We start from the raw sequence: 25,688 nt of genomic DNA, 5'->3' as shown, positions 1-25,688 counted from the left end.
CTTTATCTCCACTGGTGTTAACAGCCAGCGCAAACAAAGGGCCCGAACATCCAGAACCCTATTAAATTGCTTTCATTTGCTTCTTATGCTGCAGTTGGTTTGGTTTAGGAGGATTTGTGTAAGTGATTTGGGGGAGGTGGCTGATGCTGTAATTGCTGTGGGCTGTGCGTGCAGTGCTTGCACATCAGAATCGCTGCTGCTGGCAATGGGTTTGGGATGGGATGGTGTTGTGTCTCCAACCCAATGGGTGATGGATTTGGGATGGGATTGCATTGCATCTCCAACACAGTGCTGCTTTTTGCTCTCTTTGGCTGAACCCCAGGCTGGCAATTTGGAGGAACTGCAATAATATTTGAAAAAAAAAAAGTTTGGGTGTGCTGGAGGGAGGAACTCCCAGAGAACAGTGATGCTCTGAGAGGGGGCACTCTGGGGACCCCAGTACCAAACCCCACTTTCTTACCAAGCTTTGGCTTCCTGCCTCCCACAAATGCACAGGAAACTGAGACAAGTGCCGATGGAAGCAGTCCCTAACCATCAGCTGTTCCTTTCCCAATCTCAAACAAATGTGTGGTTGGCAGCTGGATTTGGGCAGCAAGATCTGGCTTTCCCCCACATTTGCTGGCTGCACCTAGCCAGATGCTGGTCCTAAACCACACCAGTTGTTTCTTCTTCCAGCTTTCCCACGAGGGTAAGGGATGGGGCTATGCATGCACCCATGTAGGGCTCCATCTGCCCCCAGTGCAGTGATGACTCATGAAGCCCAAAGCCATGCAGCTTTTGGAAAACAGAAGAGCATCACTAGGCTGGCAATTTGGGACAAATCTGGAGATTTGTCTCCAAGAAACAGCACTGTTCCTGCTGTCAGTTCTTAAATGAAATCAGGTATTGGGTGCTGCTGGCGGCTGGGGGTGACCTTTGGTGTGGGTATGAAGAACCGCCAACCAAAGGAGATCACATCCTCTTCTTGTTTAAAAATTGTGCTACAAAGCCCAAAACAGAAACTAAAAAAGATATATATTTCAGGTTTAACTCTTCCTTCTGTCTGAGACCGGTAACCAGTTCCCAGGGAAGTTGTCCACAGCCAGGCAAGCAGTGCCCAACAAAACGGTGCCCGACAGAGTGCTGCCCAATGGAGTGGTGTCAGACACAGGAACTAGGGGGGCGGATGGGGACAGGACAGCATGGAGCTACTCGCAGGCCAGCTTCCCATCAAAGCTGGAGAGAGCAATGGCAAAGGCCTGCACGGCACACAGAGGGTAGTTGTAGTCCATGGTGAAGGCGTCATCTGCCACACGTCCAAACTGCATCACAATGTAATCAGCTGCAGGACAGAGTAGAAAGCACGTTGGTGTGGGCTGGACGGCTCCCACACCCACACCTTCCCTTTCCAAGTGGCACTGTGAAGGGGGCACCTATGCCCAGCTCATACACTGGCTGCTGCTGCACTGCACTGCAGCTCAATTAACCAAAAAGCAGCGTTTTTGCATTGCACCTCAGAGGAGATGTGGCACTCTGGGTCCCCCCAGCACCCTGTCCCTGGGAACCAGAGCCTACTGCCCCCCATGGGACACTCACTGTTACCAAAGCACGGGTGGCAGGAAATCTGTAAAAATAACCAGGGGCCCCCGACAGGTTTTTTTCTGTCCTGTAACTCAACACCCGCGGGTGCCGATGGCTTCTGACTGCGCGGGACAGGTGACGAGGGTTGAGTGCTGCCCCATGCTGGGACGCTTGCCATGGGGCCGTGTCTGCTTTGCCGTGGGGCAGGCAGTGCCGCTGGCAAAGGGGGTACAAACGTACCCCTGAGCCACATCCGGATCCTGTGTCCATCACCCCAAAGGGTCACCCTAAGGGACCATCCCCAAGGCATGATGCACACCAAAGATGTGCATATGGGGAGCACGCATGTGGTGTGCGCTGGCGGCGATGCTGCGGTGCTACAGAGTTCAGCACCCTGCAGGATCGAGTCATGCCCTATTTTGCATGACCGTGCACGACCCACGTGCTCCCTCTGCCGGAGCAGAACGCAGGGAAACCCCAGAGCAGTTGGGCAAGAAATAAACAGCAAAATGGGTGCTGGGAGTCAGCCAAGTCCCCCCTGCACCCTATCCCTCCACTCACGGTCACTGCCATGCACAATCTGGAAGTTTTTGACGGAGGCGTGGGTGACACGGCCGTGGAAGTTGAGGACATAGGACTGGGTCTCGTCATTCCACACCGGTGCCTTGTTGTGCAGCTCGATAATGTTGTCCATGTTCTTGTTTTGCCACCTCATGAGCAGCCCGTCGTTGTCCTGGGGAGGGCAAAGAGGGTGAGACTTGGCACACAGTGGGATGCTGTCCCTGGATGCTCTGGAGCACACAACTCCGAAGCAGGACATGGCTGGGAAGAGACTAACGCCACACCTCCACCTCCCACAGAGGTCCCTTGAGACTGAGGGATGCCTCAATCAGGTGAACCTCAAGTGAACCCCATCAAACCCAGCCCAGAGGGCTTGCTGGCTCCATCCTCACTTGATCCTTGGCCATCTGACTCACATTTCGGGGCCGGATGGGCACCCGCTCGTTGTCTGAGTTCATCCCAGGGATGATGACTGTCATCTTCCGGGGCCCTTTGAATCCCAGCACATTGGTCTCCTGCAAGAGATGCCCCATTCATAAAAGAAGCAACTGCTGTGGGCTGCAGCCTCATTGCACGGCTCCATGGCTCTGCAGCCCCCAGTGATACCCCAGCAAGGGAGTGCAGGTTGGTGATCCCTCAGTCTCTGCTGGGGGGAACTCTTACATAAACCACAGCCGACAGCTCCTGCCGCACATTGGACCAATCAGCGCTGGCCCGATCAGGGTTAGAGCCATTGTCGAACACGGTGAACTTGGTCCCCATCAGGTTGGACCTGCAGCAGAGGGACAAGATTTGGTGCCACCAGCATCACTATCTCACACCAAATCCCACCATCCAGAGCCTCTCCTTTTGCACTGATCCCACTCCCATCCCACATCTGATGTGCAAAAATTGGTGGCACCCACCTCAGCTTCCCGATGAAGTTCTCCCCACCCCGTGACAGGTCTGTGGGGTCGATGGAGATGAGGTAGTTGGAGGTTTTGCTCTTCTTACGCTTCCTCCCAGCGAGCAGGAAGACCTGGGGGCATGACATGGCTAGGACAGAGCTGTCGCCTCACCTTACCCTCTGCATATTGCACTGTGCAATGGGGACACGGCTGTGACGTTGTGTTAAGTTGTAAAGTCATCGAGCCATTAAGGTTGGAAGTGACCTCTAAGATCACCCAGTTCAACCATCAACCCATCCCCACCATGGCCACTAAGCCATGTCCCTAAATAGAATCACAGAATCGTTAAGGTTGGAAGAGACCACTAAAATCAGCAAATCCAACCACTGACCTACCACCAGCACCACTGTGGCGCAGCTGAGCCCCAAAACACTGTCAGTGTCCCTGTGCGTGGCACGAGCATTACCTCTCTGGCATCATACCTTGCATCAACTTTGGCATTTCCAAGGAAAAATGAGACAGAAGTAACCCAGTGGGGTGCACATAGGCATGCCCCAAAAACCGTATGGGTGCACTCCTTGGGTGTTCCCATGGGTCTCTGGCCCCCTGCCTGCTCACCTTTTTGTCGTTATCCAGGTGCAGGTAGTAGGTGGGGTACAGGCCCCGGTCCATACCCCTCTTGTCCCGCGTCACCCGGCACTTGATGGTCACCCCCTGTGGCGCTGGGGACAGCACAAACTTCTCCAGGTTGTCTACCTCGATGACAGGTGACAGCGGCCTCTCCTCCTTCTGCAGGGCCACACCACAGCTTTTTGGGGGGATCCCAAGCCCTGTGCCATTTACTGCCATTTCCCAGTTCCTTACACCCCACGTGCCCTCAGGATTTGGCTCTGGGGGCAGTATGGCCATGCAGACCTACCCCAGGGGAGGTCCTGACCCACTGTATGGGTGTCACTGGCATTTCCCCCCATTACCTTCTTAGATTTCTTCCCTTTGCCCTTCTTGTTGGAGTTCTTCTGCTGTGTCTCCAAGGCGTCCTCTTCACTCTCTGCTGCTTTAGGGGCTGTAGACAGGAGAGAATGCCAATACATCATTCATAATGTCCCATAGCCAGGCCCCCCATGGCCCTGGAGCCCCCCAGCACTGCTCCTACCTTTCTTCCTGGTTTTTCTCTCTCTCGGAGGGTCCCCACCAGTCTGGAAGAGTGACACCGGATTCTTCTTCTTACCCGATCGGATAGGTTTGGTACTGGCATCAGAGTCATCCTCCTCATCACTGCCAGTGGCAGCTGGGGGGCACAAGGACATGGGGACATGAGGACATGGAGACACAGGGACAAAGTGACACAGGGACATGGGGATATGGGAAAACGGTGCATGGGAACACAGGGTTATGGGAACATGGGGACACCATCACACATCGTGGGAGCTGCTGGATGAGGATGCCAACCCCGCTCACCTCATACCTTTCTTTTTGCTCTTCTTCTCCTTCTTCTCCCCATTCACATGGAACACAGATATCGGGTCCTTCTTTGCGCTTTTGGTAGATTTGGCTTTGCTGTCAGCATCACTTTTGTCACCTGGAGGGTCAGACCAGGGACAGCCAGTGACAGAGGTCACATGGTGACAGTGGACTGGGACTGTGCCACCCCTGTGTATTCACCCTTTGCTTTCAGCTTCTTCTCCCCTGAGGGTGGCTCTTTCGTCAGTTTCTTCTTCAGCTTTTTGGGAGGATCTTTACTCTCCATCTCATCTTCCTCCTCCTCCTCCTCTTCCTCCTCCTCCTCAGATACCTCTGCCCAGTGGGACATAGCAGAGAGATGGTGGTGGCACACAAGGGACAGAGGGACACACATGGATCTGGGGGGTTCCCACCTTTCATGCATCAGGCTGATTTGGGGACAAAAACCACCACAGGGGTGTGCAGGGTTTCTGCAGAAACTGATAGCGTGGACATAGGGATGTGGTGAGTGGAGACATGAGGCGTGGAGACATGGGGCTGGAGTTTCCCCATCCTTTTTGGATGCATGAGGCTGATTTGGGGGCAAAAAGCACCCTGAGGGGATGCAGAATTGCTGTGGATATGAGTGGGATGGACGGTGGGGACAAAGTGCTTGGGGTCGTGACACACAGGGTTGTGGTTCGTGGGGACACATGGTACGTGAGGGAATGTGGTTATACCATGCTGTGGTACAACCTCCATGTGCCCATGGAGGGTGGCTGCTGCCCGCCATGTCCCCTCACCTTGCTGCTTTGTTTGGCCTTTGGCCACATGGGATCGAGGCGCTGAGCTCTCCTTTTTCTTCCGAGGCTCCCGGAGGGGTTTGGAGCTGGGCTCCTTATCACCCTCCTCCTCTCCTTTCTCCTTTTTCTTCCCCACCTTCTTCACCCCTGCACATTTCAAGAGCCCGTGTGACAAGGAGCACCATGGGTGCATGGGACGTAAGCTTTGGAGGGAACAGGAGCTGGCAGAGGGCCCCCATAAGCTGCTCACCCTGCACTGGGCCATGGGGCTCCTCGGTACCCCTGGGATCACTTGGCTTCTTCACCCGCAGCCGTCGTGGTTTGGCTTCGGGCTCCATTGCTGGTTCCTGCCGTTTCTTCTTCAGCTTCTGCCCCACAGACGATGCTGCAGAGACCGACCGTGCCATGGTTCAGCATCTGCTCTTACAGCAGCTGGAGCACACTGGTGCATTTTGGAAAGGGATTCTGTGAGCACGGCAGCTCTTGCATTGTTCTTGCAAAAGCTCTTGCAAGGGACGTGCTGCACTGTTACATGAACAACTTACCATGGGGTTGGCCCACAGAGGGATGGCAGGAAGGAAACAGAACGGGCCATTAGCAGAGAGATTGGAGGGCAGCAGTACCACACCTTGCCTGTCCAGGGGATGGGGGACATGATGCCATGCCACCATATGTGAGCCACAAGGGATACACAGGGAGTGTGGGGATCAAAATCCCCCTGGCTCCTCTCGCCCACGTGTGTTTCCTATGGAAACCAGGTTGTGGGGTGGAGATTGAAGGCCATGTGCTGAGACAGGCTAGGGACACCAGAGCTGCAAGGATCGAGGTCAGCAGAAGCAGGGCAGGAGGAAGTGGGGGATTAAAGGCAGCACACCTAATCCTCTTTACCCTGGGCTATAAATAATGCTGATTTACCAAATGCAGAGCATGTGGTTCAGCACCAGGCAGGGGACATCAGAGGGAGAGGGCACCTGGTCGGGGTCCCCCAGGAGTGATGCAGCACTGATTGCATCAGCGCTGATCACATCTGGGTGCAAAGCATCCCCCCTTTGTGAGGGATTTGCTCTGAGGGGATCCTTCCCAGGCAGAGCCCCCAGCACTTCAGCACCACAAAAGGATGGATCTGCCCCACAGCACTAACCCTCTGCCATCTCCCAGTGCATATTCCTCAGGGTCTCGTGGTGGGGCTGCAAATCCCAAATTCTTTCAGCTGGCTACAAAAAAGCTCTTTCCCTCCTTTAATCACTTGAGCAGCACAGGGACAGGATGGCCCTCCACTTTGTTAGCAGACTTAACAAAGTCTGCTAATAACAGCAGAGTACTCAGATTGCTGTCAGGGGCTGTCCCAGAGGGCTGCCTCAAAATGCAGCCACCCCTAGAAGGGGTCACAGCCTGGAAAGTGACACTGCTGACAGCTGAAATGATTAATTAAAGCACTAATCAGGAGCTGAGGCTCCATCTGATGGGATGGAGATGGGCTTGAGAAGGATGCACAGATCAGAAGCAGAGTAGGGTCCCACAAACGCCTGCATTCACCCAGGACTGAGCACCAACCCCACTCCACTCCCACCACAATGTGGCCAGGGGCTGCACCCATCCTCAGCCCGTAGAAGAATTGCTCCTCACCTGCTTCAGCCGCTGCTGCTGAGGGCTGCTCAGCTCCTCGCTGGGGCTGTGGGCAGAGGAAGCAGATGGGTGAGGGCTGGCCCCATTGGAAAGTTTATTTTTTGATGAACGTGAGCCAAAACAGATAGCAGTTTTCCAAAGCAGCTTCCCCATATCCCAACAGGGCCAAGCACAGGCTGGGCTCTGCTTTGGTCAGTGCTGATGGCAGTGAGGTTAACCAGCGGGAATGTGCCCTAATTAATGCTTTTCCCATTGCAAGCCACCAAGCACCGAGGCACTGACCAATGAGGCAAGCAAACAAGAAAAAAAAGAAAAGAAAAGAAAAGAAAAGAAAAGAAAAGAAAAGAAAAGAAAAGAAAAGAAAAGAAAAGAAAAGAAAAGAAAAGAAAAGAAAAGAAAAGAAAAGAAAAGAAAAGAAAAGAAAAGAAAAGAAAAGAAAAGAAAAGAAAAGAAAAGAAAAGAAAAGAAAAAGAAAAAGAAAAAAAAGAAAAGAAAAGAAAAAGAAAAAGAAAAAGAAAAAGAAAAAGAAAAAGAAAAAGAAAAAGAAAAAGAAAAGAAAAGATTCGACAGAATTACACTAAGACAAACCATTAAACTGAAAAGGGAGAAAAAGGGACCTCACCTGTCGGTGGCCCACACCTCCCGCAGGATCTCAGTCTGCAGTGGCATCGCTGCAGTGCCTATAGGATCAGAGCTGGTTCCATGGGTGCAGCCTCAGCCCTGGTGCCAGCAGCGCAGGAGTGCGCAGAGGAGATGATTAACTTTTTATTTCTCTTGAAACTCAGTAATAGGATTTCAGGGCTGGCCGGCCCTGCAGGGAGAGTGACAGCTGTCGCAGTAATCCCAATAAAAGGGAACCTGGGGGATTTGTTTGTGGCTTGCCTCCTTTTTCTCACCCACTGTTGGGGATAGAAACACAGAACTTGGGTTGGTTCGCACAGAAAACCCAAGGATCCTTGCTGGACTTACTGCCTACCCAACTCAACATCATGGCAGCACCAAATGTACTGCTTACCCAACTCAACCCCACTGCAGCATCAAACCCACTCCTTCCTCAACACAACCCCACTGCAGCACCAACCCACTGAAGCCTTGCTCCCTGCAGCACCCAGTGCCACTAGGTGGCATTTGGACACTGCACACCCCACGCAGAGAGGAGCACCCTGAGCCATGGTGTGCTCAACACTGCCACCCTCGAGCCGTGTAGCCAGAGTTGCAAGTTTCTGTGGAGCAAGCCAGAGTCGTTTCCTAAGGAAAACATGACTTTAGCTGATCCAAAGTGACTTGTTTGCCCTGCTTGCAAAAAGAAAACATTTTTTTTGCGGAGCCATCACTTCCATTCAACTTTTCACCCCAGAACCAGACCTGGGGCAAGCGAAACCCCGAAACACCAGCCCCAAATCTCCCAAACGGTGGTGCTGAACAAATAAAGGCATCAGGACAAACTCCCCAGGCTGGGAAGTCTGCACTGCTGCAACCCCAAAGTGGCGCCTCAAAGCAGGACTCCAAAGCGGCAACATAAAGCAAGACCCCAAAGGAGCACCCCAAAGGAAGACCCCAAAGCAGGACTCCAAGCAGCACCCATAGGGGCATTTCAAAGCAGAACCCCAAAGCAAGACCTCAAAGCAGCATCCAAAGGTGCACTGTAAAGCAACACCCCCGAAGCAGGACCCCAAGCAATACCCCAAAGCAGAATCATAAAGTAGCACCTCAAAGCAAGACTCCAAAGCAGAATCCCAAAGCAGGACTCCAAACAGCTTTCCAAAGCAGGACCAGGCCTAGAAGACAGCAATAACTCCATAACACACTCAAACTGCTGCATCCCCTCTGGGATGGAGCAGAGAAGCACTTTTTTATATTAACCAATTTTTATTTTTTTTTCAGTTCTTTATTTTCCAGCTTCCAGTGGGTATTACAAAGACCAGACAGTAAAAATAAAAACTTGAAAGCTGTTCTCTGCAGGCAGTGCCCACATCCTTTCTCACGGGGCTGGCTGGAGGATGGCACTGTGCAGCACCAGTTCCACAAGAACCTCCCCTTTGCTCCCTGACCACTGCTTCTCTCCTTTTTTTTTTTTTTAAAATTATTTTTGTTCCTATGGGCCATGAAACCTCTGTTGAAAAATTTGAACAGGGAACACAACCAGTGAGCACAGTGGGGTCCAGACACCCTGTTGCAGCCCCCCAGCCCTACAGTGAGAAGAAAGAGGAGGAAGGCAGTGCATGAGGAAGGCTTGGTTGCATCCTGCCACACTGCTTCCACATCCCAGCTGCTCCCAGAGGACATAGAGCAAGGTGAGCCTCCTGAAGCCAGGAGTTCCAGCTTTGATTTCTTTGTCCCCCACCCCTGCGAAGGCGGTTGTTCCACTGGTGGTGGTCCCACACCATCCAACTGCTCGCAGCTGGCAGCAGCACCGGGCTAGTCTGATCTCTGCGAGGCACTTTTGCTTCCACAATCACACAAACTGGAACAAACTTTACAAGGAAACACCAGCAGGTCCTGAGTCCTGGCAAAGTTCTTGGCACAGGCTGAAGGCAGGAGGCTTGTCCTTCTGCCACCTCCTCCATCATACGTGCCCCTCTGTCTCTTTGCCTTCATCACATGATGCTGTCGCTGCCTCTTTTTCTACTCTGGTTTTGCTGGCTGCTTCCTGAAAGAGAAACACAGAGCGAGAAACAGGAATGATGGGCTATGGAGCTGCAGTCCACGTGCTGGGCAGTATCTGTGGTGTATACATGGAGATATAGCTGCAGCCCATACACAATCTATTGGTGCAGCCCATACACAACAAGCTATAGCTGCAGCCAGACCCACGGGTGCAGGACAACATCCTGCAGCCTGCGTACAGCTGGCAGCTGAGCACAGCCCTGCTCCCTACCCACCTCCTGGTGCTGGGCCACAGCTGCTCCCTGTCCACTGCACTCACATATTCCACCGCCTCATTTTCAGACACTGGTTCAGAAGAGATTATACCAAAAATGACTCACACAGACTGCAAAGTTGTCCTCTCCTGTTATGGTACACTGTGCATTGGTTTTTGTTTGAAGGAATTTTGGATAAGAGCCTATTACAAGAAAGTGATCTCTTATATAAGCAGAGGAGCAGAGTGTTGGGTTATATGATTCAGGAAATTCATACTATCATGTCTCAAACTCCCCCTGGCCTTGCCAGAGAGCGGCTGACATTTTGCTTTACCCATGTCATCAATCGCCACAGGCAGGGGACAGCACCTGGAGCACAAACACCAAATCTGTTGCCAGCTGTCACGTGCCCATGTCCTAAACACTTTAATCGACAAGTGAGTACCTGACAGCAGCTTCTGTGTGCAAAAGACCAAGAACCAAGGGGTTCCTTCCCATGCTGCTCTGTCAGGCCACACACAGTCTATAGCTGCAGCCCATTCAGCCCTACAGCTGCAGTCCATAAGTGAACTACAGCCACAGCCCACACAGACCTATAGCTGTGGCACACATACGACCCTCATGGCCTGAAGTTGCACCAGGGGAGATTCAGGTTGGACGTTAGGAAATACTTCTCCAAGAGAGTGGTCAGGTGCTGGAAAGGGCTGCCCAGGGAAGCGGTGGAGTCACTGACCCTGGAGGTGTTCAAGAAACATTTAGATGTTGTACTGAGGGACATGGTTTAGTGGAAAATATTGGTGATAGGTAGATGGTTGGACTGGATGATTTTGTAGGTATTATCCAACCGTGGTGATTCTAAAATTCTATGAACTCATGCATGACCTACAGCTGCAGCCCACGCATGACCTGTAACTGCCATCCAGACCTCCATCCTTGTCCCAGCCTCCATTTGCTCTGTTTCAGCCCCATCACCATGCTGAGCATCCCAAACCCAACCTCCAGGCACGACAAACCTTTGCATCCCTCTCAGCAAACTTGGCAAACATGTTGGCGTAGATCCTCCTGTCCCGCTCATTGTGCTCCTTTGTCTTCTTCTGGCAGACGGCAATCTGCGACCTGGCTGCTTTGTTCTGTGGGTTCACCTCTAGCACTTTCTGAAAGTCACATTTTGCCAGCTCAAACTCGTTCATCAGCAGCCGGGCCTCACCCCGCCGGTACAAGCCCTTCTCGTTGTCCTGGTCCAGCCCCAGCGCCTGCAAGCACAGAGTTCTCCAGAACCCAGCAACCCTCAGCAGCGTGTTCACTATGGATACTGTGAGTTTTTGTCCCAGTTTCATGTTATTTCCTTATAGTGAAAGCTTCCTGAGAGCCACAGATGCGTCTCATTGGTAACTTCTATTTGAGTTAAGGCAGCAAGCCTTATGCAATGAAGAACCAGAGGCAAGATTCCTAAATTTTGGTGGATGCCTAATTCTGAAGACACCCAAGGTCAGGGCTGGACGGGGCTCTGAGAAACTGACAGAGCTGTGGGTATCACTGTGCAGCTCAGGGAGTGGGACCAGACGGCCTTCAAAGGTCCCTTCCAACTCAAACGATTGTAAATTTGAGCCTTTTATAAAATAATTAAGTGTTCTTAATGCCACCAACACAGTGCCCTTTGGAAACTGCTGCGAAGACAAACTGAATAGGAAAGGAAGAGTAAAACAAAAGTTGTGCTCCCATACCTTATCACAGCACTCAACAGCTTTGGTGTACTCGCGCAGCTTCAGATAGCACATGGCCAGGTTGAGGAAGGCAGCCAGCAGGAAGGAATCGGAGGCTTTTGACTCCTTCTCTGACAAGCCATACTCCATCTCCAGCCAGGACACGATCTTCCCATACTGAATCACCGCCTGCAGGTATTTGCCTTCCTGAGATGGAGCAAAAACAGGATACGGGGAAGGGTTTAAAATTAAAAGAGGGGAAGTTTAGGTTTGATGTTAGGCGGAGCTTTTTACTCAGAGGGCAGTGAGGTTATCCAGCACTTCTGCCCAGAAGGTGCCCCATCCATGGTGGTGTCCTGAGGTGGGGAGGAAGGCAGCAGGGCTGCGAGGGCCCTTCTGACCCAACCGTTCCATAGTTTCACGATCTTTATGTTCTCATTCAACCCAATCATTCCACGGTTCTATGATTCTACTTCATGAATCCAGACTCAGAAAGACAGTGGATCTGCTGAGGACAGCGAACAGCTGGGCAGGCAGGAGTGGATGACGCTGCATGGCCCCAGTAATGCTGCGTTGCCTATGGAGTGTATTTGTTACGCAGGGAGAGGACTTGGCAGAGGACTGGCACTTTTTGGGAGGGGACATTTCTGACATTTTTACTCCTTGAAGACCCAGTGAGGTGAACTAGGACTTGCTCCAAGGGCCCAGCAGTGCAAGCTCCCTGCTTCTATCCAGGTGTCACAAACCTTGAAGTACATTGTCCCCTTCTCCTTGACGATGGCAGCCTGCTCCAGCTTCTCTTTGGTGTCCATCTCCCATGACTCTTTGGCCTGCAAAGACAAGCTCAGAGCCACCACCCCAAGGCATAGCAGCAGTTGCAGGGTGGGAACAGCGCCAGATCAACACACCATGCAACTCCAAAGCACCAGACCCACCTGCATGCACACCCTTAGGAAGCGGTAAGAAGAGCAAAATTAATGGGATGCCACAATCCAGGCAGCCCCAGGAAGCTTTGGAGGATTTCTCTTTAATAGAGTGGGGCTCAGCAAGGTGGTCTTGCACAGGGCAGAGTGCTGAATTTGAAGGAGTGGAGCAGATAGGGAATAGGAAACATTCATGGAGCACACAAAGGGCATGCCTTGGGGTGCAGAGTAACTACTGCAGGGATGGGATGTACTCTGAGCCCAGCTATACAGCATGATTTGTCCACTGCGGTACACACATAGCAACCCCACAGAATGGAAAAAAAAAAAAAAAAAGGAAGATCTCTCCCCAGCATAGGGTCTTGGCACTATCTCTGCTCCAGCCAAGGTTAGGGACCCAGCAGCACCTGCCCTATCCCTGTGCTGTCCCCAGTCCCTGTCCCCATCCCCAGCCCCTCCAGCATTCACCCCAACCCTCTCCCATCAGGACTCAAATCTTAATATTTTTTTTTCTGTGCAGCCCAAGGAGATAGGAAAAAAAAAAAAAAGTACAAAAGGAACAAGGTTAGGAATAAATAAGAGGACCAGCCTTGGAGCTTGGCCAGAAAAATGAAACAAACCAACACACAAGAACAAATTAAGAACACAGTGATCCTTGCTGACGTCTCCACTTCGGCAGGGGCCGTGGCGCAGCCAGGCCAGGGACAAAGGGTGAGAACAGTGTGGGGAGTGTGGGGGAGTCCTGCCCTCACCTTCTCAAAGCTTTTCAGCGTGACCTCGTACACCAGCTCAGCGTTCGCCTGAATACCGTACTTGGGTTTCCCTGCCTCGCCGAAGCCGTACCTGTAGGGAAGAAGCAAGAAGCTTTCGGGGGGGAGGTCAGGGCACCCACAGCCTCCCCCCAGGACCAGCCTCCCCCCAGCCCCTTCCTTCCTCTGCTGACTCGGCCATTCTCCTCCTAAATACCCCCCTTCATCAACCAGCATCTTTAAAAAGCAGGAAGAAAGCTAAATCCCCTATATCTTCATTTTAGCAAGCACACAACCAAGTGGCTTGCACAACCGGCTCCATGCTAATGCTGTTGGGTTGGAGTGCTATTATCCTCCAGAAGCAAATATATGCTGCAGCATACGATGCATTACACATGTGCATCTCCAGATGCACACAGGTGCACCAGACCTGGCTTTACACAGCTTTCATCACGCGTCAGGACAAGGAACAGTGATTTCCTGAGCTCCAACAGCTGGATAAAACCCCTTTCAAGTACCTGCCTCCCACTCACCACTCTGGCATTCCCTGCTGGTGATACTAACATATCCCAGAGAAGTTCTGTTGGCACATTTGCATTTTCACAAATGCTCCAATGGCCTCCAATGTTGGAAGTTTCAACCCTGCTCCGAGCAGCATGGGCGCAGAATCCCTTACCGTGGCCCTAGGTAGAGGACACAGTGCTCTCCCCTCTGCATCTTCTCCAGCGCTTTGTCAATGCCAATAGGGATGTCGTGGTCCTCTCCTTCGCCCACCACAAACTTCACATCCTTGCAGTCAAAGCGGGTTCCACCACAGAACCCCTCCAGGTGAACTGTGGGACAGAGTGAAGACCACAGGCAGTCAGCACCGTGTGGGCCCTGAGTCCTGTGGCTCCCCATAAACCATTTTCCAAGGAATTTTGCATATAGGTGGCACTTAAGGAAGCGGGAGCAGAGATGGGGCAGTTCCATCCAGTGACCGACCACAAGACCCCAAAATCCCACATCCTCCCCCACGCTGAGCCAGAGCCTTGGAAGCTTCAGGGGAGACAGTGAGCAGAGAGGGGTGGGAGGGCTTGAAGAACATTGCTAAAAAGCAGTGCAGCCATATCTCATCCCAGCAAGGACCAGACAACAGATAAACATTATGACTAATATGTTCCTCTTGTGCCGCACTGCACGAGTCAGCCTTACTGGAACTGGATACTGCTCCTGGCACACTGCCACGTGGAGTTTATCACGGTGATTACAGATCTCCTATACTACACTGTACGCTCGCATTACACCTCGAAAACAAGGCCATGTTCTCCTGCCTCTACTGAACCAAAAGTACAAAATAAACATTTATATTTTTTGTCTTCAACCAATAAGCACACTGTTCCAGCCTATGGAGCTGGTGAACGAACAGCAGACCCGGCAAATTTGCCACCTGGTGCTCCTGGCATGATTTCCACCCTGAGATCGTTCCTCATTTATTCAATCCTGAGGATGGTGTGCGCCTGGGGGACAGTGGGTGTTCCCTGCACTCAAAGCAAACAAAATAAAAGCAATCTCATAAGACACTCCCACCTACTGCAGGAAAACTCCCCAAAAGCCTTCAACAAAAAAAAAAAATCATGGTTAGGCATTAATGCTTCCAAAAGTGCTTAAGTATGTTGCAGCTGCTCACTGCTGCAGAACCCAACAGCATGGATGGATGGACATGAGCTTCTCACACGCACGCTGCTGAGAAGCCAGAAAGGTTTCTACTGCCAATATAAATGTCAGTAAAATGGGGAGAGGTGAGAGCCTTGGGAAGACATTAACCCCTTTTCTAAGTGGGGATGATTTGGCCATTCATTGATGCGCTGCCGAGGACAGCACTCTGCTTTGTGCAGCCAGGCTGCATGATGGAAAAAACTCCTGCAAGTCCACTCCAGGGCTAAACCCTGCTGATCTCCTTGGGAAAATGGAACGTTCAGCCTAAAGCACAAGCAGCCCACCAACCTCACGGCTCCTTGCTGTCTCTGCTTGTGTTTTCTGCACCCATTGTCCATGGGCCTGCACCAAGCACACGGCACTGCGGATCCCTGGGTCACCTGTCACCAGCAGAACACAGCAGTGATCCCACAAGCCCTCCTCACAACAGTATGCACAGAAGAATATGAGCTCCCAGCCCTTGCTTCAAGAGAAGCAGAAGAGCTTTCCTTCTATTCTAATTGTACACTAGCAACGGGGAAATCTCTGCTCCGGTTTCTAGGAGCATTTCAGCGCTATCTGAAGCAGGTCAGCTGGCTGCGGTTGCTCTTGGATTACAGCAAGAAAGCCCCCGCCGGGCTCTGCACATCCCTTCGGCTGCAGTGCTGACTTATTGTTCTCCCGGTGCCTGCAGTGATTTTGTTTTTGAAGAGCTCAGAACACAGTGTACCGAGTGCGGCTGGCACATGAACTTGATGTGCTGACAGCAATTTGTACTCAGATTAAAATGGAGAGGAGGGGGAGGGGGTGGGGAAAGGTTGTAACAAAAGCTGGAATGTGGGATTTTGACTGCAGCCCGTGTTTTAGGAACTGGACCTGCAAACTACAGCCTGAAAACTCTAACTGATAGAACTGCTTATGAAACTCCAGCCTGGAGGTGCTCGCCTTGATTAGTGCACATGTTTCCCCAGCATGGCTCAAACAGAGGTTTCGGGCACCTGGGAGCTATCCCTGATGCTGGATTTGGTGGGAAGCGAGAAGAACAGAGAGGTGCCTGTGCACTCCCATAAACCAAAGCTGCTCCTTGGGGTCCCACCTCTGCTGCTGGGTGACCCTGCAAACCAGCCTCAAGCAAAGTACTTCGAGGTAAACAGCAATGCATTTGAAAAAAAAGCCTCTCTGCACCCAAAACACTTCCCTGCAAGGCTGCCAGGTTTGGCTCACTGCTCCTTTGCATCTTTTCTCCTTGGGATGCATTTATGGTCTCTGGCCCCAGACCGCAGGTTGGTGCAAAGGACCCGTAGCCACCTTGGTGCAGTGCTCCTGCTCTATGCAGCACTGCCTCCGAGGGAATTCATCTCTATTATCCTGACTGTGTGTGTGCTCCTGTTCTCTGTTTGCTCCTGTTTGCTTGCAACCAAGCATCCACTTGAAATAGGAACAGGTCAGCTTTGAGGTGCAGAGAAACGCAGCCCCACACAGAGCTCCAGTGTTAAAAAGGCAGGAGGAAATGGGGCCGGTTGTCATTTTGTTTAGCCTGTTTCTCAGGTTTAACCTCAGAGATGGGGAAGGCAGCCTGAAACCCTACTCCCAGCAGGGTCCAGCCATGTGACAGGCAGATAGATCAGCATGAGACAAGAACATCTTCTTAAGAAAGTCTGTGAGAGGAACAGACAGTGAGTTTTGTAAGTTCAGATCTAATTTCACCTTCACTAATGGCAGTTAATTGGACCCTCTTGAACGAACAGGAGCTCTGGAATGGGGATAAGAAACTAGACGCCTTACAGAGATGGCATGTTAGTTCCACTTCTATGGCTGAGTTGTTTGCAGGAGGAGAAACAAAAGCCTGGCTCTCCCCACCTGAGTAAGATGCTTGCTCCATAAACATGACCAGAATCACTCAGTCCCGCTTACAGAGAGGGAGCGAGGAACTGGACAGAATGAACTGCAATGCACTACGGACCACACTGAATCCACAGACCCCTTTTGTGTTAATTCATCCCCCATCAGCTACGACCAGAAGTTTGAAACTGTCCTCTGGCCACATGAGAAGGAAAAGAGCCCATGCTGCAGCGGATGCAATGAAAACCACCAAAACAGCAATAAGCGTCGCAACAAGGAGACCAGAGAGGCTGCTGCCTCCTCCTCTGGACAAAAAGATGTGCCCAAGCACCCGGCAAGCTGCACACTAAGTGAAAACTTCGGCAATCCCAGTGTTACAGGCTGAAATCCAAATCACAGCCTGAGTTTTCAGCATCCACCTCACTGGTCCTGGATACAACCACATCCTGGAGCCACTTATAGACAAGGGAGGGGCAAACAAAAAAGAAAGAGGCTGAGCCCAAGACCCCATAGGGACTGGAGAAACAGAGTGCGGTCCGTCCTTGAGCAGTGGCTCCATCCCCAGCTGGCTGCTCCCGCAGCTCAAGGTTTTCCAGTAAAACCCTCCGAGCCAGCAGTTCTGGAACAGCTGTCACATGCTGTGCCAAGGGCAGCTCCCAACCCAGTACTCACTTTCCACTGTAGCACCTTCGTTGGGATTGGAATAGCCTTCTCCTTTCCTCTTGATCCTCCGGATGATCCCTCCATCCTCAAACAGGTCCTCGCCTTTGAAATCAAGCAACTCTATCTAAAGGATTAAAGGGAAGGTAGGCAGAACTGTGGGTGGAGAGGAAGGAGAGGAGAAAAACAACAGAAAATCCACAAAGCAACAGTTCATCCCCAAGCCGGAAAGCCAAGCAAACTAATTCTGTGCTCAGCTGACAAGCAGAAGTTGCCCATAAAAGCCAGCTCCAAGCCACAGCATAATACACCCAATTTATTAGAAATTGGGCCACATCCAGTACCTGAAGTGCAGCACAAAGTAACAGCAAAACTGAGTTTATTAATCCTGCAGGGCAGAGCGCAGTCGTGGCTGAGAGGTGCAGGGGGAGCACAGGAGCAGATTTTTAACCCCTGGAGGTGTTCCCGAGCTGTTTCCCCACTCGCGTGCCTTTGCACAGCCAGGCTGTGCCGGCTCTCCCCACAGGGCTGCTCCCCACCGCAGACTCTCGGCTCAGACACACATTGCTGAAAAAACACTGGCATTGGTTCCTGGAGCAGAGGGACACGTTTCAGGAATGCAAGCTGTTTTTTGTTTGGCTTTTTTTTTTTTTTTTCCTCTTTCTCAGAGCTGGCTGGCAAGGCAGAAAGCAGAGAGATCTCCCAGCCCTGTACTTGCCTCGAAAAAAAGGGTGGCATTGGAGGGGATTTTAGGAGCACTGCCAGCAGCCCCGTAGGCGTACTCCGGTTTGCACAGCAAGTAGCAGACCTCACCCTTCTTCATGGTAGCAACCCCGATGTCCCATGCCTTGATCACCTGGCCTGGGAGAGAGGTGGCATCAGGAAGGAACCCAAAAAAAAAAAAAAAAAAAAAAAGAAAACCCACAAGAGCGGGACCCCAGAAAGCTGTTCCTTAATCCCATGGGGACACGGGAGTCCCTCGTCCCCTTACCCTTGCCCAGGCTGAAGATAAAGGGCTCGTTGCGGTCACGGCTGGAGTCAAACTTCTTGCCATTGGACAGCTTGCCCTTATAGTGCACATACACCTTGTCTCCAATCATAGGGAACTCATCCTCGTTCCCGGGTCTCTTGATGATCTACGGAGAAAATCCACCCACAGGAAAGAGTCTGCGCTGAGCTTAGGATGCACATATACCCATTATTTAAAAAAAAAAAAAATACAGGCATGTATACACATTTAAACCCTCTCCTGCAATACTGCCCTAACACAGGGGAAGGCAGTAGGCAAGCCATCTGATTCCTAAAACCCAGCCCTACACCAGTGCAGTTCCCCCTGCACGGGGCTTTACTCATGGGGGTGTGTTGTTTCACTCCTTGCTTCTTGTCAACACTTGTTTTTTTTTCTTTTATATTGCTACAGCCTGGAACAAGCAGTTCCCAACAGGGGAGGATGCTATTATTAGAGGGAAGGTCCTGTTCAGCTGGAGAAGAGCAAGTGCTGGTAAGCAGAACTATCCAGAAATGGCCCCGAATGAGAACCAGGAGCTGTGAGGCAGACTGCATGACCTAAGTAATGTGCTCTTTCTAATGTCTGTGAGTCACACACAAAAATGCTTTGTGGATTTGAGGCTAATAATCTGATTAGAAACACAATAGCAGTGAAATTCATTCAGCAGACTGAACCCGTGTGCAGTGTGTTCGCTCCATCCTTCGATGCTCAGAAGTGTCCGTCTCACCAGGAATACAGGGACAGAACACAGCCCCAGGGCTATGACAAATGGCCACAACTGCAGGTCCCACTCACCTTCAGCACGCCACGGTCACGGGTAGGTGTGATGTCCTCCCCACGCTCCGCCAGCGCAGCTGCCTGCACCTCACCTTCAGGCTTGGTGGCCTCGTCAGTTGTCATTGTCCCCAGGCAGAAGCAGCACAGCTGGGAGAGGATGGAGGGACAGGAGGAGGGGGAAAGGGTTAAGAACTACAGAGCCCTAGTGCTGCTGGCCATGCAGGAAGTTTAGAGAACATCTCAAGCATGCAGAGCGGAAAATCCCTTCCCAGGGGCCACCCAAGCTCAGCGCTGTTGAACCACAAGCACACGCAGCTCCAGCGGCAGGCACTGAGCTGCCCTGGCAGCCGGATCCACGCTGCAGCACCATGATGGAGACAGTCATGTCCTGCTAGTTCTCACCCCCAGGTCCTCTCACACTGCTACACAGAGTCTCCCAGAAAGGGTTTTACCAACAAAATGTGCCAACAGGTCAAAGGGTGCCGACCAAGGGGCTCCCAGTGCACAGCATAATGCAGGAGCTCGGCGCTGTTGGCTGCACTCAACCTACTGGGGCCTTCTGGGGGGACGCTCCACCAGCACGACTGCAGTCCCAACAAGATGCTGGCCTTCAGCCCAAGGAGTAATAAACACCAAAAGAGAGATTTCAGGCACCTTTATCAGCAGACACCACGAAAAGTGGTGAAGCTGAGAGGCTGAGATGCTCTGAGGGGAAAAGCAGAGCCCTCAGAGCTCTTCCTTCCCTCAACTCAGCCCCTCTTATATGCTGTCTGAAAGCTTGCACAATGCTGTGCTTCGAGCTACGCCATGCACTGATGAGGATTATTTTCCACGAGGAACGAGTTCCTGTTCCGTCAGAGGCTGCATTATTCTTAAGTGAATGGCCCAAACCCAAGCATGCATCGTTCCTCTTGCCCAAAAAGACCCAAAAAGGTGCTGAGGCTGTGGGTCAGCCCTGATGCTGTGGGTTACCACATGGTCTTACCCCAATGGGAAGACGTAAAGGCAAAGCAGGGCAGTGCAAACACAGTGCCAACAGAATTCCAACAAAGAATATCCGCTAGAAGACTCCAAGAAATGAGTTTCTGGGGCAAAGTGCTGCCCAAAGCAACAACTGTACAGGAGAAGAGTGTGCTGCAGCCAGCAGACCGTGCCCACATCGGCGGCACTGAACATTTTGCTGAAACAAAATACAAGCAGAACACAGTGCAGTTTGCATGGGGAAGCACTGCAAGGACACGATACAAAACCCATGCAGCCAGGCACCTGAACTCTGTGTAGGCTGCTGCGTGCCTTGCCACGGCGATGGACAAACCACAGCTTTCATCCATGGCAGAGCTGGACAAACGCTGCCCAGTGAGAACATAAATGCTTCTGGTTGAGGAAAAAAACCATTTCCCGATGATTTCCCTTAGATGGGATGACTTGTTTTGGTTGCTACACTACTGTGCAACACGTAATCAAGGAACCATACAACACAGAAATAGAAAGCAAGGGTTTTTGAAACATAAAACAGATCTATAAAAGTCAGTGTAATTGCCAAACTTTCCCACAGCCTTTCGTGTGGAAGCTGACGCCAACCAACATTAGAAATCATCCGTTCGAGGCCTCATAAACAGCAAAGAAAGGATGTTTTCAGCTCCCAAGGCAGATCAGTCACACTGCGAGAACAACTGCGCCTGGGCTGAGTGGGACAAACCCAACACCAGCCTTCCCAGCACAGGAAACCAGCAAGACACAAAGGGCTCCATGAGGAAGGAGTGAACAGAGAAAGAAGAGAACTGCCGCTGCAGTGCCCCGTTATAAGTCTTTGGGGCTATGTCTGATGAGATGCTGCATTTGCTCCACTTCCCCTCCTCTGCAGAGATTTTGGATGGCAACCCCTAAAAGCACTAAGAGCACTGGTGCAAGGAGGGCAGTTGGGAAGCTCAGGGTATTTCTACATCACTTTCAGCTGAATGGTCCATCCTGCAGCATCCATCAGCTTCCCACCTCCTGCTCTAAGGTGCCCTGCATCCAGCCCATGTGCTCCTGGCTGCAGCCACCAGCACACTGCACAGCAGAAATACAGCAAGACCCCACGGAGCTCAGATCATCCCCATCCATGTATACAAAGAACAGCAAGCCTTCCAAAGCCTGTTGAGGCAGAGCTTCCCTGGGTGCATCAAGCGTCACCATGGGGGCACAGAAGATGGCTCGGGAGGTGCCAGCTCTGTATCACCAGTCGCCAAATCCCACCAAGAGATATCTAAAAATACACCACACGCATCCTCCTTGTTATTTTTCTACGTAAGCAATTAGTGCAGCTATCCAGGGCAGCTGGCCAAGGCACAGGGAGGAGTGGGGGGGCGATGCCCTGCGTCAGCAACAGAGGGAGGGATGCAGCCTACAGGACCACTGTGTATTGGGACAGAGCTCAGAAACCTTCGTCTATCAAAACAGAGAGAGAAGGTGGCTCTGCTTCTGCTCATCTCCAGCCTTGTGGAGGCACAAGCACAGCCAGGGAAGGCTGGTGGGGCTCCTGAGTGATTAACAGGAAGCAATCCATCGGAGGAAGGCTGCTGCTCCCTAAGCTCTGCTCCACGCCAGGGCTGGTGCTCTCTCAGGCCAGAATGATCGGCCGGGTCCAGCATCACATTCATCCTCCAAAGCTGTGCCCAGCAGCAATGACTCCCTGCTGGGAGCCATGTTCCAGAGGCTGCAGGGCCAGGAGGGATCCGTGTGCATGTGGGCACAATGGGAAATGTCCTGACTGTGACATGTAACCACAACAGGGTGGCTTCACACCATTTCAGTGTACACCTATAACTTAAGAGCTGTAATAAACGTTTTAAAACCAAGACAAACCCAGAGGCTTCAGCACCTGGACACAAACCCTCTGAGAGCAACACCCCAGGACCGCACTGGATATGGCACCGGCACCAAAACCTGCCCCGTAAAAACTGGCCGCTCATTCCCAACAATGAAAGGAGAGGCCAAAGTCTGACAGGACCCCGTTCTGCCACCATCCCAGCCTGCATTTCCTAGAAATCACAATACCGGGAACTTTCCAGCTACAAGTGGAAACTTTGCAGTGTCTCTCCTGGAGGTTGTCAGGAGCTGGGAGGAAAGGGGGGGCAGCGAAAAAGGGAGGGTCCTGGCTTGGCACGCATACAGCCCCAAGTGGGACCCCACTGTTCCCAAATGCTGCCTCATATGGCAACAAGGGACACGCTGTGTGTCTCCTCACCACACTGCAGTTTCACTTCCCTCCGACAGAGCAAACGGTTTTCTCTAATAAATACTGTGCAAAGTGTTGCAACTCAGGAGGGAGGAAAGAACACCCCCAACAGCACCCAGAGACACACCAGGTGCTGCTCCAGGGCAGCTTTCATCAAATGCCAACTCCTGTGCTTGCAAGGAATACCCAGTGCTACACACAGTCACTACAGCTTCACAGGTCAGTTGCAGCTCAGCTCTGTGCCCTGGGGGGCTGCAAAGCCAGGACAAAGCGTGGTGGCAGCAAGGAGACCACCCATCCCTCTGTGTAACCATATATATCATAGACAGATGATAGAATGTGTGTAAAACCTATATAATGTGACTCAAAAATGGAGAAGTGGTATGTACATGAATGGATATCTACAAATCTCTGCTCTGTGGGCAGCAGTGCTTCCATGAGCTCAGTGCTGCTCACACAATAGAGGGGAACGTGGTCTTGTTTCCTTCCAGGTTGAAAAAAAACAGAACAGATTTGCTCCTGTCTGCACACCAAAACACAGCCTGCAGGCCACTGAGCAAACTTAACTGGGCTCTGCTGCTGTGCCCCTGCTGCTCTGCATCCCCACGTACGAGGAGCGCACGTCAATACCGCATGGGGCAAACAAGGGATTTCTAGTTTGCCAGTTCTTTTCCAAGTTAGTGTTTTTTCCTCGATAAATCTGGAAAGGAACATTAAATTGTTATAAAGGCATCTCACTGCTTGTAACAGAGGGCTTTTGCAATGCACCTGTCCATTTTGGCCAGGTGAGCCTCAACTGCAACAGCTCCCCCGTAATCAGTGGGCTCTATTTCGCCACTTACCATCCACAGCAGCATTTTGTGAGCACAGTGTGAAATCCCAACACATCAATCCATGCACACCAAGAGCCCTGCACACCTGTAGGGGGAACAGACCCCAATGTCTGCCTGCAAAGCAGCGCTCAAGAGAAGGTACAGTTGGATGTATGGGAGCTACTGCAAGAGCAGGTTCTGAAACCTCTGCTGAGCCACATGTGCATGCAAATGTGCAGAGCCACTTATGCACACATATGCATAGTATAGCCACATACTAGTATGTACAAACCAGTGCTGCACACACAAGGGTGCACACACCAACAGTGCACGCTGTGCTGCCTTTCACTGGCAAGCGGGGCGCAAGCCAGAAACAGTTACTGGCAAGCAAGACAACACTGCCTATGGCCAGTTTTATTTAATTAGCCAACTAACGTAAATTTAAAAATATCCTTGAAATGGGACGACCTTTAATTAGGGTAATTCTCCATGAGCAGCACTACTGTTCGTGAGCAACTCCTTCCCAGAGCTCTGGAAATGCCCCACTTTGCAGAACACACCACCACCAGCACCTTACCCCCAATTTTTGCAGCTCCTAAGCAGGTGTGCTCCTATCTGGGCAGTGTTTCTCGGTGTTCTCCCTGTGCTGGGGGTTAAAGATTGACATGAGGCTCTGCGCAAGTGCCCAGGGATGCTTTTGGAATGCATGCCCCCACCTCTTTGTGTGCACAGACCCCCCAAGGTAATGAGCTGGGAAAGAGTGGCACAACTCAGAGCTCAGCAAAGCTCTCATCAGCACTAAACAATGGTGTGGAAGCATTGGCCAAATTTGAGCCCGCCTCTCCCTGGGCTCATCCAGCAGCTAATTACCCTCCAGGCACTAACAAAGGTGGGCAGGACTGGGTATCCAGGTGGAGCGACTCAAAGGTTCCCAGCGAGCTTTCTCATTGTGCACGTCTGCAATTAAAACCCACCTAATTGCAGAGCAGCACAGGGGTGTTCTGAGCAGGGTGGTTTGGGGTCTGCTTTCTAGAAATCTCCGGCGCTGCTCTCTTCCTGCTCAGAGGACACTGTTCCACATCCCTCCTCATCCCAAAGGGACCTCAAGGAAACATGCAGTCCATGTCCTTCAGGTCCCCCGGCACTGGATCCCACGTATGGCCACCTCCAGGGCCATATAATGGCCACACCACGGCCACCTCTGTGTCAAACCACAGCCATCACTGAGGCTCTTCCAGCACACCTCCGGGGTCACACCATGGCCACATCCAGGGCCACTCCCTACTATCTCACCATCACTTTTTCCCTCCCAGGGTTCCACCAACAATCACTTCTCCAGCACCTCCACAGAAACCCACATTCCTCCTCCTGCCCCATATTTCCTCCTCCCACCCTATATCTTCTCCTCCCATCCCATATTTCCTCCCCACTATCCCATATCCTGGCTCACCAAGGTAGTGTAATGTCACACAATGGGGTCCAGGACTCACGTGGCATCTCCTGCCACAGCACCACGAGGACACTGGCTTGGCTCAACCCTGGGTTACTCCTTACAGGTTGTAACTTCCATAGTTCAGGACACCCAGGGAACACTTGGTGTGACAGCAGCACATCCTGCCAGGTGTGGGTTGGGTGCAAAAAACAAAACAAAACAAAATAAAAAATAAAAAATAAAATCCAGATGATTTGGGAGACCCAAACAGCTACAGAGGGAGGAAACAAAGGGATCTGAATAAGATGCCCCATTTACTTTGGCTATGCTGCTGCACCCATCCTGAATGAAACCACACATGCTGCCTGCTCTCGGGGGTATTTTTGGTCAATGCCATTAGGAAACTCATTATATCTGAACACAGCTGTTCAGATACAACCTCATTTTCCAACAACTCTGAAAATAAATTCCCTCTTTGGGCACTGCAGTACTGATGGGCCCCGGTCCCCATCTCAATTGTAACCCTGGTCCCAATCCCAATCTTAATACTGATCCTAATCCCAATCCTGATCCCAGTCCCAATTCCAATCCTAATCCTGGTCCCAGTCCCGAGCCCAATCCCAATCCTGATCCTAATCTCAGTCCTAATTTCAACCTCCATTGCAATCCCGACTCTGGTTCTGCCGCGAGGGATGCGCTGCGCTGCTCCGTGGGAACGAGCACAATTCCTCGAGCGGAGCGAACCCAAAGGCACAGCGCTATGGACGCGTGCCCACCCCCGGGTTCCTCCCTCGTCCCCTCCGTGTCCCCTCGACCTCCGTGGGCGTGACGCTCCTTTCCACCCTCTCCTCCTTGGGACGCTTCGCAGCCAGCACGAGTCGGGGACCACTCGAGCCCACGCGTGAAGCTCTTTCCAACCCGCCCCCCAATCCCATCCCGCAACGCCCCACCTCACGCCATTCTGACCCCACCTGCCCACCGCTGCCGCCCGCGGTCCGCCGCAGCCCGGCTCCAAGTGGCACCGGGCGCTCTCGCCGGCCGGGTCTCCCTGCCCCTTCGCCCCGCCCCTCTGCTCACCTCCCATTGGTAGTTTCGTCCGCCCGTCCACTTTACACCGCCAGCACCGTTTTCTCATTGGCTGGAGTG

General features: G+C 52.0%; 2 protein-coding genes across 8 annotated transcripts; both read right to left on the bottom strand.

Moving 5' to 3' along the window:
- Positions 1-988: 988 nt before the first annotated feature.
- TULP1 (TUB like protein 1) lies at positions 989-6,223 on the bottom strand. Its single transcript, XM_052702385.1, has 11 exons — positions 5,252-6,223; positions 4,671-4,802; positions 4,474-4,587; positions 4,162-4,296; positions 3,983-4,071; positions 3,627-3,797; positions 3,027-3,139; positions 2,785-2,893; positions 2,538-2,636; positions 2,122-2,293; positions 989-1,321 (listed from the first exon to the last, which is right to left on the bottom strand). Exons 1-11 carry the CDS (start codon positions 5,514-5,516, stop codon positions 1,188-1,190), a joined length of 1,533 nt encoding a protein of 510 aa, XP_052558345.1. The 5' UTR covers positions 5,517-6,223; the 3' UTR covers positions 989-1,187.
- A 2,503-nt stretch (positions 6,224-8,726) lies between these two features.
- On the bottom strand, positions 8,727-25,567 carry FKBP5 (FKBP prolyl isomerase 5). Of its 7 annotated transcripts, XM_052702388.1 has the most exons (12): positions 24,561-25,305; positions 23,141-23,216; positions 19,097-19,225; positions 18,284-18,428; positions 18,007-18,153; positions 17,305-17,415; positions 13,790-13,946; positions 13,117-13,207; positions 12,188-12,271; positions 11,463-11,648; positions 10,752-10,991; positions 8,727-9,527 (listed from the first exon to the last, which is right to left on the bottom strand). In XM_052702388.1, the coding sequence occupies exons 2-12, from the start codon at positions 23,153-23,155 to the stop codon at positions 9,444-9,446; spliced, it is 1,389 nt and encodes a 462-aa protein (XP_052558348.1). In that variant the 5' UTR covers positions 23,156-23,216; positions 24,561-25,305; the 3' UTR covers positions 8,727-9,443. The 7 variants fall into 7 exon arrangements, with proteins under 7 accessions (XP_052558348.1, XP_052558351.1, XP_052558350.1 ...); XM_052702391.1 differs by lacking the exons at positions 23,141-23,216; positions 24,561-25,305 and adding an exon at positions 25,514-25,567; XM_052702390.1 differs by lacking the exon at positions 23,141-23,216 and having other exon boundaries at positions 24,561-25,304.
- Between the last annotated feature and the right edge of the window lie 121 nt (positions 25,568-25,688).

Source organism: Tympanuchus pallidicinctus, unplaced genomic scaffold (genome assembly GCF_026119805.1).
Source record: "Tympanuchus pallidicinctus isolate F22 unplaced genomic scaffold, pur_lepc_1.0 scaffold45, whole genome shotgun sequence".
Classification (NCBI taxonomy): domain Eukaryota; kingdom Metazoa; phylum Chordata; class Aves; order Galliformes; family Phasianidae; genus Tympanuchus; species Tympanuchus pallidicinctus.
Note: the sequence above shows the minus strand (reverse complement) of the source record. Positions and strands in the feature narration are given on the sequence as shown.